Source organism: Fusarium vanettenii, assembly GCF_000151355.1.
Source record: "Fusarium vanettenii 77-13-4 chromosome 8 genomic scaffold NECHAsca_11_chr8_3_0, whole genome shotgun sequence".
NCBI classification, from domain to species: domain Eukaryota; kingdom Fungi; phylum Ascomycota; class Sordariomycetes; order Hypocreales; family Nectriaceae; genus Fusarium; species Fusarium vanettenii.
In genome coordinates, this window is record NW_003315873.1 from 588,093 (window position 1) to 614,236 (window position 26,144).

The 26,144-nt window shown below is 53.5% G+C and overlaps 9 protein-coding genes across 9 annotated transcripts; 5 read left to right on the top strand and 4 right to left on the bottom strand.

Annotated features, from left to right (window-relative positions):
• Positions 1 to 82: 82 nt before the first annotated feature.
• SDG2109 (uncharacterized protein) lies at positions 83 to 1,465 on the top strand (the record flags this gene model as incomplete). The annotated part of the gene is made up of 1 exon (XM_003048311.1): positions 83 to 1,465. One exon carries the CDS (start codon positions 83 to 85, stop codon positions 1,463 to 1,465), a length of 1,383 nt encoding a protein of 460 aa, XP_003048357.1.
• Positions 1,466 to 1,517: 52 nt separating this feature from the next.
• Positions 1,518 to 2,864, bottom strand: NECHADRAFT_95783 (uncharacterized protein; the record flags this gene model as incomplete). The annotated part of the gene is made up of 4 exons (XM_003048502.1): positions 1,518 to 1,646; positions 1,707 to 2,397; positions 2,450 to 2,714; positions 2,765 to 2,864. The coding sequence occupies 4 exons, from the start codon at positions 2,862 to 2,864 to the stop codon at positions 1,518 to 1,520; spliced, it is 1,185 nt and encodes a 394-aa protein (XP_003048548.1).
• A 527-nt stretch (positions 2,865 to 3,391) lies between these two features.
• Positions 3,392 to 4,512, top strand: NECHADRAFT_71372 (uncharacterized protein). The gene is made up of 2 exons (XM_003048312.1): positions 3,392 to 3,458; positions 3,507 to 4,512. Exons 1-2 carry the CDS (start codon positions 3,421 to 3,423, stop codon positions 4,396 to 4,398), a joined length of 930 nt encoding a protein of 309 aa, XP_003048358.1. The 5' UTR covers positions 3,392 to 3,420; the 3' UTR covers positions 4,399 to 4,512.
• A 1,707-nt stretch (positions 4,513 to 6,219) lies between these two features.
• Positions 6,220 to 9,671, bottom strand: NECHADRAFT_71373 (uncharacterized protein; the record flags this gene model as incomplete). The annotated part of the gene is made up of 3 exons (XM_003048503.1): positions 6,220 to 7,173; positions 7,227 to 9,459; positions 9,583 to 9,671. The coding sequence occupies 3 exons, from the start codon at positions 9,669 to 9,671 to the stop codon at positions 6,808 to 6,810; spliced, it is 2,688 nt and encodes an 895-aa protein (XP_003048549.1). The 3' UTR covers positions 6,220 to 6,807.
• A 2,888-nt stretch (positions 9,672 to 12,559) lies between these two features.
• Positions 12,560 to 13,956, top strand: NECHADRAFT_101414 (uncharacterized protein; the record flags this gene model as incomplete). Its single annotated transcript, XM_003048313.1, has 1 exon — positions 12,560 to 13,956. The coding sequence occupies one exon, from the start codon at positions 12,560 to 12,562 to the stop codon at positions 13,772 to 13,774; it is 1,215 nt and encodes a 404-aa protein (XP_003048359.1). The 3' UTR covers positions 13,775 to 13,956.
• A 698-nt stretch (positions 13,957 to 14,654) lies between these two features.
• Positions 14,655 to 15,428, top strand: NECHADRAFT_84104 (uncharacterized protein; the record flags this gene model as incomplete). Its single annotated transcript, XM_003048314.1, has 2 exons — positions 14,655 to 15,119; positions 15,387 to 15,428. 2 exons carry the CDS (start codon positions 14,655 to 14,657, stop codon positions 15,426 to 15,428), a joined length of 507 nt encoding a protein of 168 aa, XP_003048360.1.
• A 517-nt stretch (positions 15,429 to 15,945) lies between these two features.
• On the bottom strand, positions 15,946 to 16,621 carry NECHADRAFT_84105 (uncharacterized protein; the record flags this gene model as incomplete). The annotated part of the gene is made up of 2 exons (XM_003048504.1): positions 15,946 to 16,351; positions 16,566 to 16,621. 2 exons carry the CDS (start codon positions 16,619 to 16,621, stop codon positions 15,946 to 15,948), a joined length of 462 nt encoding a protein of 153 aa, XP_003048550.1.
• An 844-nt stretch (positions 16,622 to 17,465) lies between these two features.
• NECHADRAFT_84106 (uncharacterized protein) lies at positions 17,466 to 18,135 on the top strand (the record flags this gene model as incomplete). Its single annotated transcript, XM_003048315.1, has 3 exons — positions 17,466 to 17,523; positions 17,578 to 17,664; positions 17,726 to 18,135. 3 exons carry the CDS (start codon positions 17,466 to 17,468, stop codon positions 18,133 to 18,135), a joined length of 555 nt encoding a protein of 184 aa, XP_003048361.1.
• Positions 18,136 to 18,867: 732 nt separating this feature from the next.
• On the bottom strand, positions 18,868 to 23,181 carry NECHADRAFT_47857 (uncharacterized protein; the record flags this gene model as incomplete). Its single annotated transcript, XM_003048505.1, has 2 exons — positions 18,868 to 18,950; positions 19,041 to 23,181. 2 exons carry the CDS (start codon positions 23,179 to 23,181, stop codon positions 18,868 to 18,870), a joined length of 4,224 nt encoding a protein of 1,407 aa, XP_003048551.1.
• Between the last annotated feature and the right edge of the window lie 2,963 nt (positions 23,182 to 26,144).

The following is a 26,144-nucleotide window of genomic DNA, read 5'->3' on the forward strand; positions in this document are numbered from 1 at the left end:
CTCATTTTTCTTGGAGCCTCACAACCAACTCAAACCATTTCAAACCCACCACTCCATCTCTGTCTGTTACGCTGCGCATAAAATGGCTTCTTCCCAGCGCATCTCGGACCTTGTCTCATGGGCGACATCTCACGGCGCCCATCTGAACCCCTCGGTCAAGGTCGACAACTTCCCCGAAACCGGCCTCTCATTCTGCGCAACCTCCAAGACGAACCCTCTCGACACGATCGTCAGCATCCCCTCTAGCCTAACGCTGTCCTATCTCAATGCTCTCCCGGGGAGTGGCGACCCTCGGCTTTTTCCTGCTGGCTTTCTGGCGCAGACGCCTCCGCACGTCATCGGCCGTTTGGTCCTCGTGAAGCATTATCTCCTTGGGGACGAGTCGTTCTGGAGTCCTTATATCCGTGCTCTCCCGCAGCCGGAGGATCAGGATTCTTGGTCACTGCCGCCTTTTTGGCCTGATGACGATGCGGAGCTGTTTGAGGGGACCAACATTGAGGTTGGTGTTGGGCGCATCAAGGCTGATGTGAAGCGTGACTTCAAGGCTGCTCTTGATGCTCTCACGGCTGAAGACTGGGAACCAGAGCTGAGAAAAGGGTTTACTTTGGGTCTCTATCAGTGGGCGTACAGCATCTTTTCCAGCAGGAGTTTCCGTCCGAGTCTCGTTCTCGGACCAGAAGATCAGAAACGTCTCCCCGAGGGTGTCAAGATTGACGACTTTTCCGTCCTCATGCCACTGTTCGACGTGGGAAATCACGACATGAGAACCGAAGTACGATGGGAGCTCGATGAAGAGAAGAAGCACTGCAGCCTCAAGGTTTCCAAGGCGTACGAAGCCGGAGAACAAGTGTTCAACAACTACAGCATGAAGACCAACGCAGAGCTGCTCCTTGGTTACGGCTTCATGCTTCCCGAGTTGGAAGAGTTGCATAATGACTATGTTCATGTGCGGAAGAGACAGGCTGCTGAGGCTGCGGCTACTGAGGAGTACTACATCTCTCTACGACCGATTCGACATCCTAGTTCTCTCCTCGCGCGGTCGAAGCAGGCTATCCAGTTGAGCGAGTCTACCACGGTGATTGGAGCGTTTCAGCATGTGCAGCATGACATGGTCTGGGATATTTTCTGCACGATAGCAACCCCGGAACAGCGTGCAGTTCTCGTCCCTGTCGACGCCACTCTTCAAGGCGAAGCAGCCGAACAAGCCCAGCGAGAACGCTTCTTCAGCGGCGACATTATCGAAGAGGGCAAAATGTTTCTTCAGCAGACGGCAGCTATTATTCAGCACAAGGTGATGCAGGAGCTGGAGAGGCTGCTCGAGACGGATGTGGAGGTTATCGGCGGAGGGGATCTCACGAGGAATCAGCAGTTGGTGCTGGATTATCGGGCGAGGTGTAGACGTGTTTTGGAGAATACTTTGGAGGCTATGAATGCGGATGAGTTGTTTGGAGATGAGTATGAGTAGACAGTGTTGGCATTCATGAATGGAAAACAACAGGTTCTCTGCTAGCTATCCTTTACTGTATGCCCAAACATCGATAAACTTCCAGCTCGAGCTCGTTGTACAGGCTCTTGGCGACCGGATCACCATGTGGCTGCACGTTGACTATCAAAGCTGCTGCAATACCAGTCTCTCTGTCAATCCACTGCGACGACAACAGTTAGCACGTTCTTCACATCATGACAAGGGGCTGGGCCCAACTCACCCATCTGCTGTTGCACATGCCACTCCACATCAAACTCCCCTTACGTCTCTTCCCAGGCACATCCTCCACATTTATGACACCTCCGATCCCATGGTTGAGCTTTGCTCCCTTGGGGTATTCAGGAGCAAAAGCATCTTGGCCGCCAATGTTGTACGCAATCATCTCTAGAATGCCGGCCTGCGTCTCGTTGAGTTGTGGAGAAAACATCTCCTGCAAAGTCTCCTCCTTGACAAGTTTCCCCTGTAGTAACCCCTGGAAGAAGGTGGTGTAGTCTTTTGCTGTCGAGTATAGCCCTGCACCGGCACTTTCGAGGATGTGTTCTTTGGGTGGAGGCAGAGGACCGGGCTTGAGCGTCTCCCCCTCGCGGTATGTGCATACGGCAGTGCGGTCGGCCGTCTGGGGAAGCTTCTCAGGCCAGAATCCTGTGTCCTTGATACCAAGTGGCTCGAAGATGTTCTTCTGTGTGTAGGTACCTAGTGTCTCGCCTGTGATCTCCTCGAGGAGGACGCCGGCCCAGTCCGTCGCGGCGCCGTAATACCAGCCCTCGCCGGGCGCAAACTTGAGCGGTGTGTTGATGCCTTCGCGGTTCCAGGAGAGGATGGTATCAGTGCGGCCGACAGCTTTGGACCACTTCATGAGATCTGGATCTGCGAGGTCAGAACCAAGGCCGAGGGTGTGGGTAAGAAGGTGGCTATTAGATCAGCACCGAGGAACTCTATTACATGTTGAGTATGGAGACATACCGAAGTGTTATGGGATTCGTGTTGTCCTCGAGAATAGGCTTGTCGTTGTCGTCAAACCCACGGAGGATTTGCATCTTGGCGAGCTCTGGAATACGAGGACGAACATCATCGTCCAGGTCTATCTCTCCACGCTCAACGAGCTGCATGAAACAAGTGATGGTGATGATCTTGGTCATGGAAGCCATCCAGGTGAAGGTATCGGTACTGAACAGTCTTGAGTCTGGGTCAAAGTTGATGCGCCCTGAAGAGCCAGAGAAGAGGACATCTACGATACATCGTCAGTGTGTGATGTAAAGAGATATGGCTTGGTGAGACCTTTTGCATTCACAACGACAAACGCAGCTCCAAGGAGTTTGTTGGTAGTGTCTTGCCCTTGGGCGACGTGCTCTTGTAGGATGGAGCTGAGCTTCTCCATGTTGGTGTTTCGGTGAAGTTGATGTGGTGGAGGAGTATGGTTGAGGAAGAAGATCCTGAAGAGTGTGAATAGGTAGTCTATGAGAGCTCTTGGTATTAAAAGATTTAGTGGAACTTTTGCGAGGGCAGTAATACACTCTTATATGATTGAGGATATGATCGAGGCGAAAGTGGAGAGATGACACTGTACAACAGAAGCAACCAATATCATGGCAAGCCACGATTCTTTGTGAAGCTCGACTCCTGGGCTTGGCACTGACAGGTGGCTGCTGGATTTCGATTGTAAAATAATCGAATTTCAATTCTTGTAGTAACATTTGACCGGCTTATTTCAAGGCCTGTTCTCACCGCTGAGCTATCATGACAACCTCTCTTAGTACATGCCATCTTGGCTGGTGTTTCTTCTGCAAGGCTATCAACAGCTGTCTGACAACTCCACACCCTGTGATATAGTGGGTGACTCACTAGATCTGATCTACTACTCGTATTTCGCTTTCTCCCTCTTTTTGAGTCAACAATCGGACATTTCCAACCCGTCTTACCCCTCCCCCACCATCATGACCAAGCTTCTCGACCTCGTCACCCAAATCGACAAGTAAGCTCCCCCAACCCCCTTCAAAGCCCGCAACTGACACATATGCAGTGCCCCGTTGAACTTTGAGACAGATCACCATCCTTACTACCGCCTCTATCTCGCCCCGGATCCTCGTCCTCATGGTTACATCCTCCCCGACACCGTCTCGCGCATGCCTTGGCCCGCAGACTTTACCATCAGCCACGACGACCGCTCCGTGACGCTGTCGGCGCCTCCTCCTGGAGAAACACTCACGACGCATGCCAACGCCGCGTTTCAAAAGGCCGTGGACGGAGCTATCGACGGCGACCTGTTTCCTATTCTGCACCAGGAGCACAGCGAGCCTTTTCTTGTTGTCGGTGCTAGGAGTTTTGTTCAGATTGAGCGTTTTGCGGCGCCGTTGTTTGGTATCGCTACTCGTGGCGCACACATGACGGGTTATGCTCGTGGTACGGATGGTAAGATCAAGATTTGGGTTGCGCGACGAAGCCGTCATCTCTTTAGTTACCCAGGCCTTCTCGATAGCACCGTCGCGGGCGGTATCAAGGCCAGTAACACGCCCCTCGAGTGCATCCTCGCCGAGTCTGTAGAGGAAGCCTGTCTCCCCGTGGACCTCGTCTCATCCAAAGTCCAAGCCGCCGACGCTGTAACATTGGCCAACATCAACGAACGCTCGGGACTTCACCACTCGGATATTCTTTACGTCTATGACCTCGAGATCCCGGACGGCGTGGTCCCGAAACCGGGGGATGACGAAGTTGAGGAGTTTGTGCTGATGGAGTGCGGCGAGGTCGTGAAGCGGATGCTAGCCGGCGAGTTCAAACCGAATGTGTGTCCAGTGCTGATCGACTTCCTGGTGAGGCATGGCGAGATCACGGCCGAGAACGAGGACGACTTTGCAGAGATTCAGGCTCGGTTGAGGAGGAAGATCCCTGTGCCGATGGAGTCGGATGAGGTGTAGACTTGTTTGTGATTGACTAGAGTAGGCTCGTTTTGTTGCAGGATACGCTTTTGACTCCTCCTTTGACACCGTCGATTCCCACATTGGCACTGACAAATCCCACTTTGCCATCCTTGAAGTACGGCGTGCATCTACTCTTGCAATTCCAGAGGATCGTCTATCTGTTGTTTGGCCCAGGTGAAACACCCACCAGAAAGCATCAGCAACGGTTGTGTAGATGTGCTCAGCATCACCTAAGCGAGGCGAGCACTGGTAGGTGAGCGGTGCCTGAAAACCCGGCAAAGAGCACGTCATAGCTGCCATTTTGGGCAATGCCTAAAATTTACATGAAGAAAGCGTACAAGTGTAGAAAATGCTTGTCGTTGTTGTTGAAGCATAAACGGTGTGCTGTGGTGATGGCTTCTGAACAGGTGATAAAATGAACTTGACTGCATGGATTCAATCAGCACGAGGTGTACAATGGTTGAAAGTGTGTTGTCACCCATAACAACCCCCCAAAAGATCTAAAATACACCTTTTCCTTGCATCTTCTAAACAATACGATGCCACCACGAGCATCAAGTATCACAAAAATCCAAAGCAAAGTGTAAATAGTGTCTAGGGTAGGCCGTTAGAAACCCGGGGCAAGCCATCCAGCGCTGGTTGACCAGTCCCTTCAGCGAGGCGAGGTTCCTTCCCAAAGTTCTTCTCCCCCCAGTCAGCCCACCAAAAAAGTCGACTGCGAAACAAACTCCCACCCATCCCCCAAATTTCCAATCAGTCTCTCGCACACGGTGGAAAATTCCAGCTCAGGACGGCCACTATTCTTGCCATGTTGTTGCAGAATGTCGTTCACTGTTCTCTACTTCCACTCTATCGTCTCTGAATCACTTTGAATTCCCTTGATCTTCTCTAGGTTTGTACGTACTCTTCGTGTCTGCTGACCTTGCCTACCTTCCTTCCAGCGACCCCGCCCTGTTCTCGGGGCCATCTTCCGTTCACGCTGGCCAGGGACAACAACACTCAACTGGACTCTTCATGGCCTCGCAGGGAACCAGAAGTGACTATCGCCAACTTGATACGGCCCTCTGACTCTGTTTCACTGTCATATCGGCTTGTCCACGCCCTTTTCGCATTGGAAATCGCTACAAAACACCTATTCGACCTCCTCACTTGGCCACAAACTCACCACCAGCTCCAGGGATCCCTTCACTCCGACCACATCATTCTTCCCTCAGGGCGACATATCGCTACTCAATCACTCACTAACATCCCCTTTCGCCTCGCTCCCAATGAATCTATTATCTCTCTCTTGCTTGACTCCTTCCTTCAACTGTCGCCCTAAGGACACTATCGTCCTACTCACGCAGCCTTTGCACATTTGCGACGAGGCCGCCATCACCTGTCGACTTTGCCGACCGGAAACTTTACTTTTCACCACAACAACAAGCACACGCCCTCTCAAGATTTGCTCCCCCCCTCTCTCTTTGTCTGCCCCCAATCACTTCACTTTGGCCTTTACCCACCATCGCAAGTCCATCAACTCCAAAGTACGACGAGAGACGAGGAACTGGGAGGCCAGCTTCAATCACCCACCACCGACAGCCGCTTGATTTCACAGCCCTCTGATTTCAACAAACACGCAACTCAGCCCATCAAGCCGATAGCCATAGCGGACTTGCCTATTTGGATCGATCGCCCTGATCACATGGCTCAAACCACTCCAGAACAAGCGACAGAATCGCGTTCTGTTCGGCCTATTACCTCCGCTGGCCAAGCCCGCCACATACTCGCTTCTTCAGCCTACATCGACATCACCTCACATTGCACGGCAAAAGACAGCATGGGAATCAAAGTTCCATGTTACTATACATCTCAATCCGTACACCATCTCCGAGTAGTCCTCGAGATTTCCCAAGTCGCTTCATCTTCCCCCACGACTTTCGTTGAGCAAGCAAGCAAACGCTATCGTCCTCCTCCGACTCCCTTGGTATCGTATCGACTGCTTATCAGAGTCCTTTATCCTTGCCAATCGTTCGTTGCCCGACTGCGCCAAAAAGTCTTTTTCGACGACAGGACTCGCTGTCTCCTCCCGCCAGGAGCTGCGCTCAGGCTGGCTCTATCTGCGCTGCTGTTGTCCGAATCTTCCAAGAGTAATAGTTGCCCAAAACTATTAAGGCCAGCATGCTACCAGGTCCCTCTTGGTCTCGAAGCGCACGTCTTCAACTGGGCTGCCTCCTGCTGAGGCGGCATGCTCCAGCATGTGCCGAGCACGCACTCAGTCTGTTGACTGTGAGCAACCAAGGGCACGTCGGATAGCCATGCGGCTGGGTATAATTGGCGAATCACCCCCTCGTTCGGCTCAGCAACCGACTTCTCAACAGTCATACAAGTTTCTCATACAATCCATCCATGAGCTCAACGTCGCCTTTACTCCTCCTCCGAATCCGACTCATCACTGGACTCGGCGGTGGGAGTGGGTGCCTGCAACACGGGCTGGGAATCAGATGGCTCTTGACCTGGCCTATATAGGTCTCGGAGTCCCCGGAGCTGCGCGATGCGCTCCTCTTGTTCACGGGCACTCATAGGCTTGTTCTTCTTGGGCTTGGCCGATGTCGACGACGACTTGGACGCCTTGGGCGCAGGCGCTCGCGTAGTCTCTGGCGAGGATACTGCCGCTGCGCTCGAGTCCTTTCCGAACCCAGGCAACACCTTCTTGCAGAGCTCCCACAGCTTAAGTAGGGCATCGTTGCTAAGCTGGTCTATGTCAAGCTCTAGCTCACCATCATTGTTCTCCTGGAGCACATGTCAGTAACAAAAGAGCGCCTCTGGAAACGGGAGTCACTTACGTTCTGACCCGTGTCGCGCTTGATAATGTCGATGGCGCGATCGAGGTATGGGTACTCGAGATCGTTGATGGCGTTGGCAATGGTGTCCTTATCCGCCGCTGTCAGATTCTTCTTGGGCGCCGCCTTTTTGGTGCCTCCAGACTTCTTGGGATGCGCGGGGTGGCTAGTGGGTTTACGTGAGGCAGAGCTGGCAGGCTTGGGCTTGCTAGGCTTGCTTGCCTTCTTGGTCGGCTTGTCATGCTTCTGCCGGTAGTCGCTGAGGTTCTGCTTCGCCTTGAGGAGAGCCTCTTGGATCATGCTCAGGATACCTTGCTGCACAGTGATGAGGCTCTGATTGGGCGAATCACCAGCAAACAGATCCGTGAGCTTCTCGCTCTCTTCACGCAGCTTGGCTTCCAACTCGCGCACTTCCTTAGACGGATCAACGCCTGGGTTGGCAGTGGCCTCCTCGCCCTCAGCGTCAAACTCTTCCTCCTCCTCGTCGCTCGCATGGGAGGCTGCGGGAGGAGCGTTGGCCTTGGCATGCTTGGCCAGCCACGAGTCCTTTGTCTTCATCAGGGATTTGTAGTGGGCTTCAAGCTGCGACGCCAGATACGACACCGGGTTGCCCTGATCCACGTGTCCGTTGAAGGCATAGCAGTTGTTGAATATCAACATGATATTCTTGTCGAATTCTTTTAGGCTGGTGATTTCACCATTTGCCAGCATGCGCGACACTTTGCCAAGATCCATGGGCTTCTTGATGATGGAGTAATAGTGAGGGATGTTGAGGCCTTCCGCATCGACTGCGTCCATGAACCACGAGTTGAGGTTCTTGTTTTTGGGGTGCATCAGGTCGCTCAGAATCTCCTCAGAGAACTGAAGCTCGGGCTTGAGCTTCTTACGAGAAGGCTTGGTGGAATAGTCAATATCCTTCGGCTTCGGGGCACGTACAGTCCGCTTGGGCCGGTCTCCATCGGTGACGTTGGAGGTACGACGCACTTGAGCAGCATTGTCTGGAGCCGCAGGAGCCGGTCTGGGGGCAGGGCTCCCCACGGTAGGACTCGCGCTAGGTCCAGCAGACTGCTTACGAATGACTGGATCACCGTGGGTGACGGTGCGTGGCCCGCGAGGAATCTTCTGCTTTGGCGCCGGCTTGGGTTTGGCTGGCTCCTCCTGGGGGATGTGGATAATATCTTCCCAGACACCTCGGATGGCATTAAAGGCAGCGTTGGTGACTTCATGCTGTTCGCCATTGAAGTCTCGAGTGTTGTTGTACATGAGGAGCAGATCGGCTTGGAAATCCCCAACCGTGGTATACACACCGTTGACATCCCGCAGTGTTCGGTCAATCTCGGACAAGTCGGTGGGCTTCTCGATCTTAGCGAGATAGCTTTGCGCCAGTGAAGGCCAGAGTTTTGGGACCGAATCTCTGAAGTGACCGCCTGATTTGGTCTTCTTCACACGTCCAAGCACCTTGCGGAACTCACGACGTTGGAAAGGGGTGAGGGTTTGGCGTATCAACTCCTTGTCACTCCATCGGCTGAGCGAGGCAAACGGAGATTCTGTCTGCTGGGAGGCAGACTCGGCAGGGGCTGTCTCAGCCTTGGGGGCGCTGGTGGATGGTGCAGGCTCCTCCGAGTTGGGCTCCGTCTTGGCTCGCTTGGGCGCAGGCTCATCAGTGACGTCGTCCTCGCGTTCACGGGCAACCTTGACAGAACCAGGCGCATCCTCCATGGCGACCTCAATGGAAGGCTTGGGGGCAGCTGGCTCGGATTCGATGGCAAGCTGAGATAGGCTGGCGGGCTGCAGGTCAACTTCGGATGTTGGGAGTGCGGTATCGTTGGAGGAAGGTGGTGTCTTGTCGGTTCCGTTGACCTTTTCAGAAGCACCAGAGGGCTTCTCCGACATTTCGACGTCCTTGGATTCCTTCTCGGGGGCGGGCTTGTCGTCCTGAGACTTGTCCTGCGCAGGTGCGGCATCCGCCATATCGACATCTTCTGAGGCAGACGCTGATGGGTTGGGTTTGTCGTTTGATTGCTCCGACTGACTCTCACCTGCAGGCTTATCCCCATTTGCGGCCTCGGCATCCTTGCCCGACGGTGAGTCTGCGGATGGCTTGTTTTGATTCTCGGCATCTCCCATCTCAACATCCTTAGTGACGCCGTTTGACGTAGGGTGATCGTCCGTCTTTCCATTTCCATTAACTGTCGGGGGCTCAGATGTGCCCTTGGACTCATCGGGTGTCGCATGACTGATGAAACAAAGGTCAGCTACCGCTGAAAGATGAATAGGTGTGCGCGCGCATGATGGATCGCGTCGCAAAACGGAGAGCAACGCCATCGTATCAACGCGCACAGGAGCAGGGGTGACTTACCCATTAACTTCAGACTTTTGCTCCTTTTCCGACGTCGAATCGTGCGATTTGGTGTCCGGCGCAGGAGCGTCGGGCGTCGGCGAAGCCATACTGGCCGTTCGCGGTGAGCGCGTCAAAATAGGAGAAGCTCAGTCAAATCGTCGCGACATGAAGAGGTCAAAGACCGATGCGCTTGAGGCGGATGCAGTTGGCGAAGCGATGGATGTGCGATGTGCGATGCGACAAATGCGATGCGATGCGATGCGCGCGATGGAGTTGGTAGGTGTGGAGCCTTGGGAATGGAGGCGCGTCGCGCGACCGAGAAAGTGTGAAGGCGGGGGGCGCTGTTTTATATGCGCGGTCTCGAATTGTGTGGCGCAGAGGCGAGAGGTAGCGCAACGTAGATGGCGACGGAATGAGATTCCAAAGCCGAGATGGTAACTCCGGATACGCGCAGGTGACAACGCGATTGAGGTAGGTCAGGAAGAAAAGAGGAGAGAGTTGGGGCAAATGACGCCGACGACCAAAGGCAAGCTTGGGCTTGTACTGTAATGGCGGGGAGTGTTGGCGTTGGCGTTGGCGTTGGTGCAGGCGCAGGCGGGAAGAGTATGAACAAGAAGAGAAGAAGAAAAGAGGAAGAAGTGGATAAAAAAAATAATCAAAGAGAAAAAACAGTTTAAGCGATGCAAGGAACAAAACAAAACAAGCCGTGCCCCGTGATCGTAAACTTATTATTGATTATCTGGAGTGAGTTTGGGAAGGCAAGGCGTTGCTGGACGTGGACGTGGAAGTCGACGTCGAGATGATGAAGGGCTTCGAGAACAATAAGAACTTGAGGGGAGCTCTTATCGTGATCGGGCGCGGAAGGTGCTTTTTGTGCTTCGCCGCAAAGAAGAAGGTGGTAAGTGGTTGCGGCGCTGGGTTGCCAAGATGGAACACCAGAGGGCTTCTGTGAGTGGCTAGACTTTTAGGCGCAGGATGCGGCGACGGTCTTGATTGCCGGGAAGGTACCTCCTCTTGAACCTCGTTTTTTTTTTTTTCTTGCTGCTTCCTAGCAGGCCCGGGAGGGTGGAGGGGAGGGGGGAGGGGGGGGTTGAATATAGGGCCTGGAGGGAAAAGCGCGTGCACGTCAGTGAATTTTGCCCGGTCGGAGGCGCGGTGGTATTTATGAGAGACGAAGGCAAACTCCGCTGAGCCGTTTGACTTGTTTCTACCGGGGCGCAAAAATGACCAGGGGGGGTAGGAGGAGAGGAAGAGAGGGAAAAATTTAGTTGGCCGAGCTTTTTGTAGTTGAAAGGGGAATGGGACTGGAAGAGAAAAAAAAAGTGGACGCACGGACCAGGCTCTCTCTCTCTGTCTCTGTCTGTTGCGCTTGCTCTTGTTGCACCGGGTTGGGACTGGTGGCTGGGGTGAATAGTGGCTTGAACCAGCAAGGGGTGACAAGGGTGCATGGCAACGCGAGGATGGGAGATGGGAGATGGGATATGAGGATGATGCAAATGCACTTGTTCCTGTCTGAGGTTGAAAATGCATATTAACTTGTCTTTTTTTGCTAGATAAGATGATATTCCCCTCTGCTGTCGAACCGTTTAATTGCTGCCTCACAGCGGCTTACAGCGCCATGTGGCTGAGGGGAGTCCCCTCTTGTGATTGGGCCTCGGAAGGTCAACCACGGGAGTCGCATTTCACGGCCCTCAAACGCCCTCCGTTTCCCGAGTCCGTCGTCTTACAACAAGACTTATCCGTCTCCCGTCCAGGCACGAGACACATCAGCACGGAGAAGACTCTGTACGTGTTGAAAGGTGGACAGACGAGAGCAAGGATACTCTTTTGCATGATAAAAGAGAAATTTAAAAGGAGAAAAAGTCATGAACTTGACGTGGTTGATGAACCCAGCGCAGGCAACCCATTTAACTTTGGCGTCGCACCCAAGTCACCCAGCGCGTCGCGACGCGTGCGATGCCATGAAAAAGGCTGGCATGTTAACTAACGCGTATACCCTCATGACGGTGTCTAACCATCTAACGAGGCCGAGCCGACGCATCATGGACCGGCGCCCGAGCCCGACAACGGATCCACCTCATCTCGAGTGGCCAAGGCAGGGGAGAAGTCAGGTGACTAGGTGTGCACACCCATCTCCAGCAAACGAGGGCTTTGCAATCACACACACACACGCACACATGCACACACACACTTTCGGGTTTCTCGTCTACTCGTGATACCACCCAACTGTCCAGCTTCTCGGGAACATTGTTTGTTTGAGAACAAGAGGTGGCTTTCTCTTCCTGCCCCCCCTGAGGATAGCCAGTCCACAGATTGCGTCGTGGTCCCTCTTCGACGGCACCAGCAATGTAAAATGTGGTCGATGCAACCAATCACCATGAGGACAGGTGTCCACTTGGGTTCCAAGTCCTCCAATGGCGGCCCATCTCATTTAGAGCTTGCGGCGAAGCCAATCACTGTTATTAAATGGCCTCTTCCAGCTGCAAGGCGAGGCCACATTGGGCTCTCCTGCCAATCAGATGCGGTGAGCGCGCAACCATGGTCGCCCGGTTGCCGAAGGCTGCCAGCAGCCTTTCCCGGCCGAATGTCGCCCTCTGTGCGACTGTTGGATGAGTCATGGTGTGCATGAGACACACCTGCTTTCTTATCATCAGGTGACCTTTGATGACACTCTTATCTTTGGCTTATGTCATACAGAATTTGTGCGGTGTGGGGCATCAAGTCGCCAAGGCTCGAGACCAAAAAAAAAGTTCACACGCTTGGATCTAGTGACGGGCCTCGTGAAATTTTGCAACTACTCGGCGCTGATAACGCTGAAGGTATCACGACAATTTGTTTGCGACCGATTGATACTTTACGAGAAGGAGAAGTCGTCGAGTATTCACATACTTGAAGAAAAGAGATTCTTTGACTGGCCAGTTGTCATTGAACATCGACAATCCCTGCACGCGACTTGATACACTTCTGCGACGCTTCAACAACCTCTCGCATCGCCATGTCTACGAGGCGCAAAGCTTCGGCCAAGGTGGCCGCTCCCGTCGTGCGATCCAGCGCCCGAGTCCCCAACAAGGTCGCCATCGATGAGTCAAAGGCCTCCATCGCCGGCCCCGAAGCCCTCCAGAGCTCCCAAGTCGAGACGATTGAGATCTCCTCCGACGCCGACAGCGACGAAGACCTCTCGGATGCCGATGTTCCCCAGCAGCAGGAGGAGGAGGAGGAGGAGGAACAGCAGCAGACCACCAAGGACTTGACCGCGCGCCTAAAATCTGCCAAGCAAAAGTCCAATGGCGAAGAGGAGATCGCAGATTCTGATGCCGAGCCTACATCGCCTTCATTTGGCGAGCTCCTCCGTGCCGAAAACGAGATCATCGATGTTCCCTCACTGCTGAACCCCTCGGGCGGTGCTGTCACCCAGCAGTCCACACGCAGCGCTCTTCCCGTACCTTCTCACCAGTCCCTCACCACTGTCCTTTCGCAGGCTCTCCGCACCGACGACACCGACCTCCTCGAGTCCTGCCTGCACACTACCGACCTTAGCACCATCCGCAACACCATCGAGCGACTCGACAGCTCCCTCGCTGGTATTCTCCTTGGCAAGCTGGCTTCCCGCCTGCACCGCCGTCCTGGCCGCGCCGGCAACCTGATGACATGGGTTCAGTGGACCCTCGTCGCACACGGTGGTGCCCTGGCCTCGCAGCCCAAGACCATTCACAGCCTGGCCGGTCTGCAAAAGGTACTGGCTGAGCGCGCAAAGGGTCTCTCTAGCCTTCTCGCCCTCAAGGGCAAGCTCGACATGCTTGAGGGTCAGATGGATCTGCGCCGCAAGATGTCCCGATCCGCCGGCCTTCACACCGGTGGTGACTCTGACTCTGATTCTGATGATGAGGACGTTATCTGGGTTGAGGGTGAAGATGATGCTGCTCGCACTCCTGGCCGGCGGCGTGGTCTTGATGGGGAGTTTGACGACTCTGATGATGACCTTGACGTCCCCGTGACTAATGGTTTCATCGGCGACTCTGACGATGAAGAGGAGGAATCTGCTGGCGAGGAGGGCGATAGCGATGCCGAGGAGTCTCTTGACGAGGACGAGGTCAACCATGATGATGTGGACGAGTCAATGGGTGAAGATGAGGAGAGCGACGCCGAAGCCGCAGCCGCACCGCCGTCCAAGGTTCAGAAGACGGCGGGAGGTTTTGGCAAGCGAAGGTGAAAAGACTAAAAAAGCATGTACAGCAAAAATGAAAGGGGCCTTTCTTTTTTATCTTGGCGTTGGTCTTTTTCTAGATTTTTCGGCATTGGGGAGGAATTTATATAGCCTTGAGAGATAGAGGCGGGTAGCAAAGGGGGGGTCTTGTTGTAATCTGCCTCGACGTGTAATAGGCTACCATTTGCATGTTCCATCATCTCTATCAGTGATTAATTGTTGATCTTTGTTGATTACATTGGTGTGAAGAGATGGCAAGACTGTTGTGTATCCCATGAGCTATCATGAGCCCTTAAGGGTCACGGCAAGGGGCATAAGCTAATTATACTTATTTCAGGGACATACTCTCACATATCAAGCTACGCCCATAGAAGAGATAGTTGGTTTATATGACTTGGATAGATAATGACATTGCATCACTGTTATTTGTCTCTATTCATGAACACTAATACTGGGGAGCAGAGGCTGACGCTGGCTCATGGGAACTGGAAACACTACCTGTCTGTTCTTTTTGCAACTATAAACAAAAACTCATCGGCCTGCGTATTTCAGTCAAGACAATGTGCTCCAAATGAGAGCAATGTAGCACTTGTATTGGTGACTTGTTGCCTGGCGGCAAGAAAAAAAAAGTTATATTACCTCTTTGGGATGTGTTTATCCAACAGGGTGGGTAAATCACTCTTGTTCGTTTTTGCTTCATTTTGATATATTTCCTAATATGAGGTGAATATTTATATTTCCCTTTTGGGTGATATATTCGATGGTAAAAAACAATCCTCTTCTTCTTGCTCGTCTTTCATCTCAACATCACCACAACCACACCTCCAACCAACTTGCTTGATCATTCACAATCACAATCATCCTCATCACACTCACAATCGACAAGATGGAGTGTTCCCGAGATAAAACCATGATGGAATCCACAATCCATCAATTCTCCGACTTGAACCTGTCCAATGCCAAGTCCAACAAGCCATCCCGCCTCGCCCCAACTCGCACTCACCCCCGAACCACCCTCAAAAGAATCCCCAAGTCCATCGGCAAGAACACCATCAAGATCGACAAGTCGTACCTCGCCTTGCTAGAGGACGGCCGTCCGAGGCGCGATCGCAAGAGAAACGAAGGGCGACGCTCCAAGTGGTGGTCTAACCACGAAAAGGCCCTGATGCATCATCCCAGAGGTTTCGCTGAACACAGCGACCTTGTAACCAAGATGGTGTGGTACTGCAAATTTATGAATCAGACGGAAGAGGATGAGGGGGAGGTCGATTCTCTCCTGGCTCACACATGTGGTGCGCCTGGGATGGATGGCAACCTGAGTTGGGACGACCCGGCGCTGCATCCTGACCTGGTACGTGAGTTCCGTGGAACAAAGGCTTGGAAGTTCTTTATCGAGGCACTCGCTCGATTTCGCCTCGGAGAAGATCTGTCGTTGCAGTTTGCATCACTCGACTTGGCTGGGGAGACATCGCCGAGTGCGACTTGAGACGACGAGTCTGGCCTTCTTCCATAACACGCTTTCCCTCCTGAGCATGCCCTTCGGCAAGACACAGTACCTTGATAGTAAGTTGGTAAAGCGTCCCTGAGATGTCTACGGGAGTGACTGACTTTGATATAGTGGTTGGCTTACTTGGGAAATCGGGATCATGAATCTGTTTGATTGGAACTTCTCTCAGCGTACAATGAGGTAGCTAGATAGCCAATCAAGTCACCGCTGGACCCCTCGGAACTTCTCTCACTCGCCTCCGTCCCTGCCTCGTCGTTTGCTTCTTGTCCTCCCGGCATCGGCCAAGCATGGGAATTCACGCACGAGGCAGATAGCCAGGGTCTCTGGGCAAAATATAAGTAGGCTTCTTTTCTTCAGACTTGAGCCGTAAACGTGTTTCCTTTCCGCCCACGAGTCGGAACTATACCCGGTTCAACCCTCTGACGAAGTTTGGCAATATACGAGACACCAGAACATTCAAGAGGATTACCTAACTCCTCTCAAGCATAAGAATAAAACTTGTGTAAAATATCCAAGAATTAACGCAATACTTTAAACTTCTTTTTCGTATCTTTATTCTACTTTTTACTCATCTTTAGGGAAGGATGAGTCAAGAGTTTATCATGCAGACGTCTCCTTTTTTCCTCAAACTGTGTGATACTCTATGTTCTCTGACATCTCCGAACGGCACCTACCGCATCGTGTCGTTCCAGATTTCCACGGTGATGCCGGCTGCTCGTAGCCGAGCGGCTTGGTTGTGCTGCAGGGCTTTGAGCGGGTATACCACGATGGTGATGCCAGTGGGCTCGAGGAACGCGGGTAGTATGTAGATTAGAGTCTTGCCTAATCCTGTTGGAGCCATAAAGATCACATTTTCTCCAGTACCTGCAGAGATGGCCTCGAAAGCACGGCGCTGTCCTTCGGTGATAGAGACGGTCGGGTTGTGAAGTATGAGCTTAGCCGTGTCGTCGCTGACTCGTGTTGCCAGTGATGCTAGTTGATTAGTCTGTCGATCGAGGTCGAGATCACTATGGTGGATTATCTCTTCGATCATCTCCCCCTGTTCCCCGTACTTGAATGGCACGAAGCAGTAGTAGCTTCCGTTGTTTATGATGTAGCATGAAGTGCATAAAACCCCCATCCGTCCCTCTCTTTTCTATTCTCTTCTCTTCTCTCCCCCATCATCAGACAGCTTTTGACACCAGCATTCATTCATCATCCATTATCCATCATCATCATCATCAACTCTCTTTTTGGCCATTACACACCTCCCATCGGTGCCATCAACCCTGGTCCGCACACCCCACACACTGTCCACCAACGACTGGTAAGTCATTCCATTTCTCCCTAGCTTTCGAGTTGTTCATGATGCCAGTCTAACCCAGTTGCTAAAGCACGGCCATGTCCGCCGACGACTCCATGCCCGCCATCATCACCCCGCCGTGTCTGCAAGACACAGTCCTGCCTCACCGGGACCCCCCTCACTTTTGTCATTGCCTTGGCCTTCGGTTCCTCGATCCACTCTTTTGTCCACGGCGAGCTCGATACCTTCAATACGGCGTGCTGGTGCTGCGGTAGCGTATACCGGTCCCCACTTCCTACTACACCCCATCTGTTCCTACTAGGATACCGAACAAGGTTCCGATAAGTCTGGCGAGGATTCCGCTGAGTCTGCTCAGGGCAGACTCGTGGAACAGGATGACGGGAGACTGTGGTATCTAGATTTGGAGTCTGGGAATGCGGTGGAAAGAACAAGTGTCTTTTATGACCTTTGGAGAAGGATGACGGGGGACTGTGGTATCTAGACTTGGAGTTTGGGGATATGGTGGAGGAACAACAGCGTCTTTTATGAACTTGGAGAAGGATCACGGGAGATCATGATACCTGGATCTATCTGGGTATGCGGCGGAGGAAAGCAGTGTCTTTTATCAACTTGGAGTTGTTCGGTCAAGGTCTCGAAGAAGCGGTGGGGGTAGACTTCTGAGCAACCCAACGGAAATGACAGCCGTATCACAGCTAAAGCTTATACCCAAGCCTCAATAATACAGTCACAAATCGATGAGGCTTAGAACCATAATGAATAACGCCGTGATAGCCTCAACAAAGCTTCTTCTAAGATGGATAAAAGGCACCATCTTGGCCCTCATGCACGGCACCTACCACCACATCGTGATATCAACTGCACGATTTGCACCTATCTAGGTATCGACCATGTCCGCCAACGACACCATTCCAGCTGATCTCGAACCCAGTGCCTCCGCTGTCGGGGGTAAGCAACTCCATGGAAACAGTGTTCATGTCTTTACTTACACTTTTTCACTAGGCATGTTCATCCTGCTCGCCTGCTGTGTCATGATTCCCTTCATCTGTTTCCTACTTGCTCGTTGTGGGTTCAAAGATCGGAGCAAATGTAAGTGATGCCCTTGAACCATGGCTTTTGATTTCTTGCACACTAACCTTTCTTTTTCCAGTCCAGCCGTCCACCCATTACATCTGCAACGCACAGTCTTCCATCACCCAGCCCATCCTCTACATCTCCTTCGCCTTTGGTGTGGTGTTTTCGGCCTGGGCTTTTGCTACTGGCGCTCTCGAAGAGCTCGACTCATCTAGTGTCGCGTTCCTGACTGCTGGCGCGACAGCAGCGATCAGCGCTCCCCACTTCCTACTACCCAACATCTGTTCCCGTTATCATACCGAACAGGGTTCCGATGTGCCTGCTCCGAGGCCTCCGCCCCCTGGCCGTGTGCAGCCTTCTGAACAAGTCCCTGGTGAGGACTCCACTGTGCCTGCTCAGGGCAGACACTTGGAGCAGGATGACAGATCATGGTCTCTGGACCTAGAGTCTGCGTTTGCGTCGGAGGAAGAACAGCGTCTTTTGTGAACTTGGAGTTGTGGCTTGACTGTGTAAAACTGGATGTCTGACTGGGTTCTGGGTATGCTATGAGGTTAAAGAGTGTCCTTTATGAACTTGGAGTTAGTCAATTTAAATCACCGTTTCCCAATCCATCGCCTTTTCTTCTATCGGGATTCATCTCTCGGGAACTCACTATGTATGTATGTGCATACTTGATTCTCATCCCTCGGCCAAAGCAGCATCAAGGTCACGACAAGTATGAAGCTACCATCTGCAGATCTTGCATCGACTGTCATTGAAAAGCTCGTCACGCTGTGGAACAATCACGCCAGACAAGCAAGACTTGGTTGGGTTCATGTCATCGTGTTCATGTTGATCTAGACAAGACACCACACACCTCCCTCATGATAGAATACAAGACTCAAATTACAAAAAAGGACGACAACTATTCGTTGCCAAGATTGCTTTATCCATCCTGCCCTTGTAGTTCCCAGCGCCATGCTATGCTAGGTGCCATGATTAAAAAGATTAAAAAAGACGAAACCCCCAAAATCTTTGCTTGCCTCTGGTGTAGCTCTCTATCCGGGACACCCAACACCCAATTCAATAGCGAGCGCTTTCGCTGCAATGTCCCCTCCTTGTTTCTTCTTCGTCAATAGTACAGTGATGTGGTGAGTGAGTGCCTCTGTTGGTACCACTCTAATCGTGTTGATACGTCATGATAGACATTGGCGGCGAGATGTCAGCTCGATGATGAACTCAAGGGAGTACACTCTGGCGCCATTGCTCGATTCTGTTCATTGAACCGCCAGGCATAGGCTGCATGCCCGGTTGCATCAAGCCTCCGCCGTACACGGCGCCGCCACCGCCATACGGGCTCAGATTGTTCATACCAGCATAGCTACCCATGTTGGGGTTGTTGTTCATCATACCCAGGTTGGTAGCAGAACCACCATATGGGCCTTGTTGTATCGGTGCGCCGTAAGCGCTAAACACAGCGCTCGTTCGGTGATTAAGGGCTGGCTGGCTGAGAAGTTGTGTGTTGAGAGCTGGCGAGGACATGGCTGCTTGAGGGCCTTGACCGCCTGTGCCATCATTAAAGGCACCGCCTCGGAAAGCACCATTGTGAGCATTGGTTGCACCACCACCGAGACTCTGTGGCATCTGCCGGTTCAAGGTCTGTGGCATTTGATTTCGATAGGCGGCCAACTTGGCCTCGCGTTCTCGTGCGAGTCGGTTCTCACGTTCCACGCGAGCTCGCTCTTGTTGCGCAATAATATCAGCCTCTCTCTTGGGGTGCGTGGCAAGAATGTCTGATAGCTGATGCATTCTGCCGTTGATGCCAGGCACTGGACCTCCTCCAGGACCCCCGGCATCTCCAGGTCCTGCGTTCAGCTGGTTGAAGCTCATTTCACGCTCACGAGCCTCACGCTCAGCCTGTAGACGACGACGACGCTGGCCGAGTGTCTCTTCCTCAGGTGGCTTCGCCTTCTCCTCTTCCTGCTTCTTCTTCTCTTCAGGATCCTCAAACTGACTTAGCAGTTCCACGGAAAAGGCACCGCTAACGGGTCGAGCCTTGGGCAGAGGATTCTCTGCTTCGTCCTTGGCGGCGAGCCGGCGTTTCCGATCAGCAAGAGTCTCTCCCTCCAACTCATCATCGGGTTCGGTTGCCGGATGTTGTGCCGACTGTGGAGTCTGTGGGAGATAGTTTGCGCTCAAGTTATTGGCACCGAGGTCGTTCATGCTGGGCTTGCGGATCATGACAGACCTGGGGTCTTGTCCATGAAGACGAGCTCGACGCTGGCTTAGAGGTTCATTATCCTCCATCTCGCGACGCTCCATCAAGCCCAGTGGTCGGTTGAGGTCCATGACGTTCTGGGCGCCTTGGTTCCTGGCCGCAATAATGGCCAGGGGCACATCCTCATCATCCGAGTTTTCGTCGACGAGGTTTCCATCGGCGTCCTCCCAAGCCAAGTTCACACGCTTATCCTTTCTGGCCTTTCGCTGAGTCTCGGCAACAGCGTCCATCTCTAGCAAGGTTGCATGCATGCCGCCGGGGAACGTTCGTTGGGTACGCTGCTTCTGCTGCTGCTTACGCAACTGAAGTTCAGCCAGAAGTGTCGTGGGTGGTCCAAAGTAAGCCTCCTCTTCAGACTCTTCCCCTTCCTTGGCCTCTTGTTCGTCATCGGAGTGGCCTTCGCTGCGACCGTCGACACTGCGAGCCAGCGCCTCATTCTCAGTCGCACGTGTATCGGCGTTGACGGGACCAAGTCCAGAATCCGATTTGCTAGCTCGGTGGTCATCGTCGTCGCTCTCATGGCTGTGTCGCTTGAGCCACATGAAGGAGGATCGCTTCCTAGCATGCTTTTCGTGCTGCTTTTCGCCCGATTCAGGGCGGAGAACCGTCGATGCAGCGACCGATGCTCGCTTTCGTTCCTTTCCGTACACCTCCTGGCCAAGCTTGCCAGCTCGTTCGTGGTCGGTGAAAGCGTTGACTGGTGCGTTGGCAGATGCATCCAGGATGCTGTCGAGAGTGGCCATGGCGGATCCGTCCTTGACCTCGATATCTTGCTGTGCGGCCGGGGGCGAGTCAAAGTAGACACTGGCCCTCAGCTGCGGTGGCAGATTGGACATTCTCGACTTGCGCTTGTCAGGATCCATCTTAGACAATCGCCTGGGCCGTCTCAGTGGCTCGGCCTCAGCTTCGGGCGCTGTCTCAGGCTGGACTGCAGGCGCTTCATCTCGGTCCGAATGGACAGAGCGGATGGTCTGGGGTTCCTGATCTACATGCTGCAGCTGCTCTGTAGACAGAGCAGCAAACGACTCTCGGTGGCCTGCAAGGGGGTCAGGCAGCCAAGAGTCCCGAGTAGTGTCATGGTTATCCAGGACCTGGGAGCGTCGGTTGTCATCTAGCACACGGGACTGTCTGTTGCCCTCAAACATGGCACTCATCACTTGGGAACGTCGCTTGTTCCTCTCGGTCGCCTTGGGCTTGTTGGACAGTTTCGGGGGTAGGTTGAGCATGGCGGGCACTCGGGCCGGGTAGTAGAGCATCTGCTGACCAGTCTCAGGGTCCATGTAAGACTGCGGCCGAGCCATGGCAGCGGATGGCATTTGTCTCTTGGGAGGAGACACTGGCCCTTCAGGAGGGGCATAGGGGTCCTCTTGGTCCGGAACCCAGTGCACACCATCAAAGTCACCGAACGCATCTTGACATTGCTGGAAAGTCGTGTCAGAGTGCGCACTTCCAGGCCGCTTCGGCTCTCGAGATTCTTCCTGATCGGAGAGAAGTCCCGTGGTGGCATCGGCAGGCTTCTTTTCGTTCTTATCCAAGAAGTCATCGTCTCCCATCATCTTATTGAAGACATCGGTGGCGGGCATATTGGCATCGCGAAGCTCGTTGGGGAGGAGAGAGTCGCTCTCCGTATTCTTAATGGGGGGCGAATTGTCCGCCATGTCGAGAACGTCCTGGGTTAGTGAAATAGGTTCGGACTCTGAAATCTCTGCAAGGGAGATCTTTGTAGATCGAACACTTCTGACAGACGCCTTGCCTGGGCCGTGGCGTGACAGGACAGAGTCGAGGTCAAAATCTGGTCGACCAGCCGAGTTCTTGGATCCCGAGCGCAGACGGCCAGTAAGCGAGTGGTTCGGAGAGAGAACGTATCCGGCGGGAGAGTAGCCGCCGTAGCGAGCAGCGTTATTCGTCGAAACGATGGAGGATGCGATTGAGGGGTGTCGTCTGAGTTGTTCGACTGCCGAACCGGGGGTGTAATCGTCGACAGAACCCGAAGCCTTGACGCTGGCGGCGAGGATGGACGAACGTCGAGAATCGGATCGCTTCAGTTCGGTGTGTAAATCACGGATTGCATCGTCGATGGAACTTGTCATAGACAGTCGCACAGCAGTGGCCTCGAGCTGGGCGATGTTCCCAACGTAGGCCCCAGATCGGGCCTGGGAGGTGATGTCGGGAGTGGGATGTTTGAGATCGAGGGAGCCCGAGTCGGAGGTTGTGCGAACGATTGTCCTCGGGCGCGGCTGGACGAACTTTGTGGTGGGTTGGACGCTTCCAACTCGAAGAGGAGAAGGGGAGGATGTATAGGAGGGAGAGGAAGCGTGGCCGTGGGTGTCGTGTGAGGAATGACCGTTGAGGTGGCCGTCTTGGTAGCCCGGTCGATGCCCAGGGGAAGCGGATTTGGTGCCAGTGCCAGTGGGTGAAGTGGATGCTGACATGTCCAGTGTGGCGCCTCGAGCAACAGCAATAGAAGCAGCACTATCCGTACAGTGGGCGCTCGCTGGTGCAGTTGCTATCCCTGATGCAGGGAGCGCTGGCGCCTGAGCTGGCACTGACCCTGTGGGCGCTGGAGCAGTCTCGTATCGCTGCTGATTTCTGTTCCAGAGGTCCATTCGATTCTGATGCGGGCCCCTGAGAGGCGAGATGCCGCTGGATGGGGCGCTGCTATTTTGGGCCGGCAGGCTCGTCGTATTAAGTGTTGCTGGCGAAATGAGTTTTTGCTGTGATTGTCGTCTATGCTGATCCTGCAGAGCTGGACTGTCGATGTCCTGTCGATCTTTCTTTAGAGGACCCTGATTTGAGCCTCCATCGCGAGCAGATTGGCTAGTCGATGGATTTGAATCAACTCGACGGGAAGCATTGACGGTATCATCAACGGCACGTGTCGTTTCGGCGTTGCCGTCACCCGCAGCAGAGACAGCAGTCCCAAGATCTGCAGTGCGCTGGCTCTGAGTGCTGGGGTCCAGGCCTCTAGCGGATGGCCCTGTTGGTAATTGGTCCGAGGACGCTGTGGGCTTGTCGCCACCTGCACTAGCAGCTCCAGCATCAGCGACCATGGCACCAAAGCTGCTCATGTTGGACTTTTCCGTGTCCAGAAAGCATGAGTCGTCTAACATGCTGAGTGGTGTTGAATTCTGGTCGGCCAGCGACTGGAACGAGACCGGCTCAGGACTCGTGGTGAGAGGGGTTGAGAGGGGAGAAGATAGGAGCACAGGGTCGGACTGGCCGTCATCCTTCTCGTGACCGCGGTTGGCGGGCTGTGATTGTGAGGGAGCAGTCATGATGGCTGCTTGTCGGCCTGATGGGCAAAGCCGAGGCGATCCTGCGCCAAGTGGTCAAGGCAAGACAGGGGATGACCGCCTCGGTGTCAGTTTAAATGTCTTGCGCTCAACGCAGACTCTGCTGGAGCTGTTCTGGATTCAGCTTGGTGGATAATCCAGACAAGAAAGTGGGTGCAAGGCGAAAGGGTAGGCTCCCCAGACCAAGAGCGCGACCTGGGTTGCCCATTCACAATTGGCGGGTGAGCTTGAAGAGGAATCGATATCGCGTTGCTAGGTGTGGTATCTCGAGGTCACGGGTCAACACCCCATGATATGACGGGCTGAAGTCGGTGTGTGCTTTGAGGTGTAGGGCGCTGCGGGCGTAGCAGCTTTGGTAGTAGTTGATTGATAGCGGGAAGCCGGTGTCTCGCAGTGGCTGATGAAGGTGGTAGCGAGGTCCCGTGGCGCGCCTGGGGTTGAGATAATGAAGTCGAGAACCTTGAAATCAAGACTGCGCTGCGCGATAGGGAAAAGAAGTAGAAGGGGAAAAGAAGTAGAGAGGAGATGGCTGGTTAAGGACAGCAGAGGCACAATGGTCCAAGTGTGCAGATGAAGCTTGGGTCCTTGCGCAACAGTCGACGGGACGGGAACAAGGCGGGAAGATCTTGTTGCAAATCAGCCGGGGATGCAGATGGAGGATTTGAATGGCTGAAGACTAGAAAGACGACAGGTCAGGTCAGAGAAGAAGAAATGGAAAACGACGCTCTGCCAGCGCAGACTGAACTGACAAAGACCCTGCTCGTGAGATGATATCGAGTGGCTGCCGCGCACAGAGCAAGGTATCCCGGCGTGTGTTTCGCTCAAAGGGCAGGATGATCCAGGTACACAAGCAGGTACGTGCGGAAAGGCCCGCAGAGATGAGATGAGACAGACTCAAATGGATCCGTCCGTCGAGGGGAAGGGAAGAGGGAATTGGTCCTAGCGACGAGTGCTCGCACGAGATGCACACACAACGTGGCCGGCAGGATAATGAGAATCAAACAGAAAGGTCGGCCCGTACCTGACGGCGCGCATTCGCAGGCGCAGTGCGACGAGTGACTGATGGATGGACAGACAGACGAGACGAGAGAGCGATTCGCGCGGCGCTCGCTGCAGGCTCTTGAGCGGTCGAGATGGGACGGATGTCGCACGGGCAATGCGACCCTCGGGTCGGACTAGATGCAAGGTCCCGGGAGGACAAGAGGCAAACGACGAAGCGGGGACGGGGGCGAGTAAGAGAAGATGAGTGAGTTCCCGAGAGATGAATCCCGAGAAATGGAAAAAATCCCGAGAGGAGTAAAAGGCGATGGATTGTCCGGAACCGTTGATCCAAAAGTTGGAGGGCCTTGCGAGTCGCGTAAAAAGTTGGAGCTTCCAAGTTGGTCCAGGTCGGGAGTCCAGGATGGCAGCGCTGGTTATAGTGGGACAAGAAGGACAGTCAAGAGTCTGTCTGTACGTCAATGCCTTTTTGGTTGTTGAGAAGGACCGTGTTGACATTGATAAAGTAAACAAAACAAGCCGAAAAAAAGGTTTTGAGGATAAATCAATTCGGGGCGAATGCACACTCAAAGCTTGCGGTGGTCTCCCCGGATGTCACACTCTCTTTGTTGAAGAGTGTGGATGTGGATTAGAGGTACCCATCCCAAACTCTACGACCAAAGTTGATGCGCCTGCGTCTGGGGATGCGACTTATCCAAGCCAAATGTCTTCTACTGGCCGAATTGCCCAACTCTATCGTCTCATCAAAATCATCAAGGTGTTGAGAGGCCTGCACGCCCTGAAGTCATTGACACCTTCACGAAGCCGGGGTCTGGCTCCTCCACTTGCACTTCGATCGGTGCGACTCATCAAAGGCACTAGAAACGTCCCCCTTCTCCACACCTTCGATCCTCTTCCCCAGTGACCAATGACGCAAAAAAGAAAGGAAAATGAAAGGGAAAGCAGAATTTTCTCTGCAGTCTTTTTGTTTCGGATTGGGAAAAGGCTGTAAAGAAGTTATCTCTCTCTTGTCGGATATTCCCTCACCTTGTATTCCGAAGGATGAACACTGCATAGGGTCTGTTATCTGCCGCTGCTACGCTACGCTACGTTCCCTCTATCCGTTATCTTGGTCGTCATTATCGTCATTGGGTCTGATCGCCTGCTCCCCCGGATTTCTTGGCCCGCCACATGGCTGCTGCTCACCAGTCAACCCATGGATTTCTTGCTCCAATCGATAGCAACGCGATAAACAACAAGCAGCCTCTACTGAGCATAGTCACCGTCGCTGTCCCCTCGCCCTGAACTAGATACCCACCATCTCGTCATCTCAGCGTCTGCCCTGCTTTCTTCCCTGGCGGCAGCTCGACGCCATCGCCAACGCCAGACCCAACGGAAAGGAAGCCCACTCGTGCATCGTCCAGAGACCCTGGTCATTTACCTCTTGCGTGAATTCCCATAGGCTTGGTTGATGGTTTTGATGCTTTAGCTCTAGTGCTATTCCCTACGGTCTCTACCCGCTCCGCTTTCTCCACGACAAAAGCCGGAGCTACTCCGTCTTCCGGTACAGTCCAACACACAACGATGACGCTCGAGATCTGCATCCGGCAAGGTCTTGCGCTCTGTGCGACAGCTGGGATTGGCCCTTGGTGATGCAAGACAAGGCACAGCCCGTCTTTGGTGAGCTTGAGCGGCTTCTGTCAGCCGAGCCACAGCCTGCAATCCAACTTGGCAACGACTGCGATGGACCATGACTTGCTGGAGTTGAAAACGCTGGATCCAAGCGTCTCTGTCTGACATTGACCGTTGACAAGGGCGCCATGATCAAGTCTCCATAAACACCCAACGGTCAAGCCCTGGTTCGCAGCCACCTCTGGGCAACGCGCAACAGCTTGAATCAACTCTCGACTCCTGCTCGCCTCATTTGCCAGCCACTGTTGCACAAATCTCAAGTGGCGGCAGCCTCA

Coding starts and splice junctions, on each gene's coding strand:
- NECHADRAFT_71372 (XM_003048312.1), top strand. CDS start 3,421: ATGACCAAGCTTCTCGACCTCGTCACCCAAATCGACAA. Junction 3,459..3,506: donor CTCGTCACCCAAATCGACAA/GTAAGCTCCCCC, acceptor ACACATATGCAG/TGCCCCGTTGAACTTTGAGA.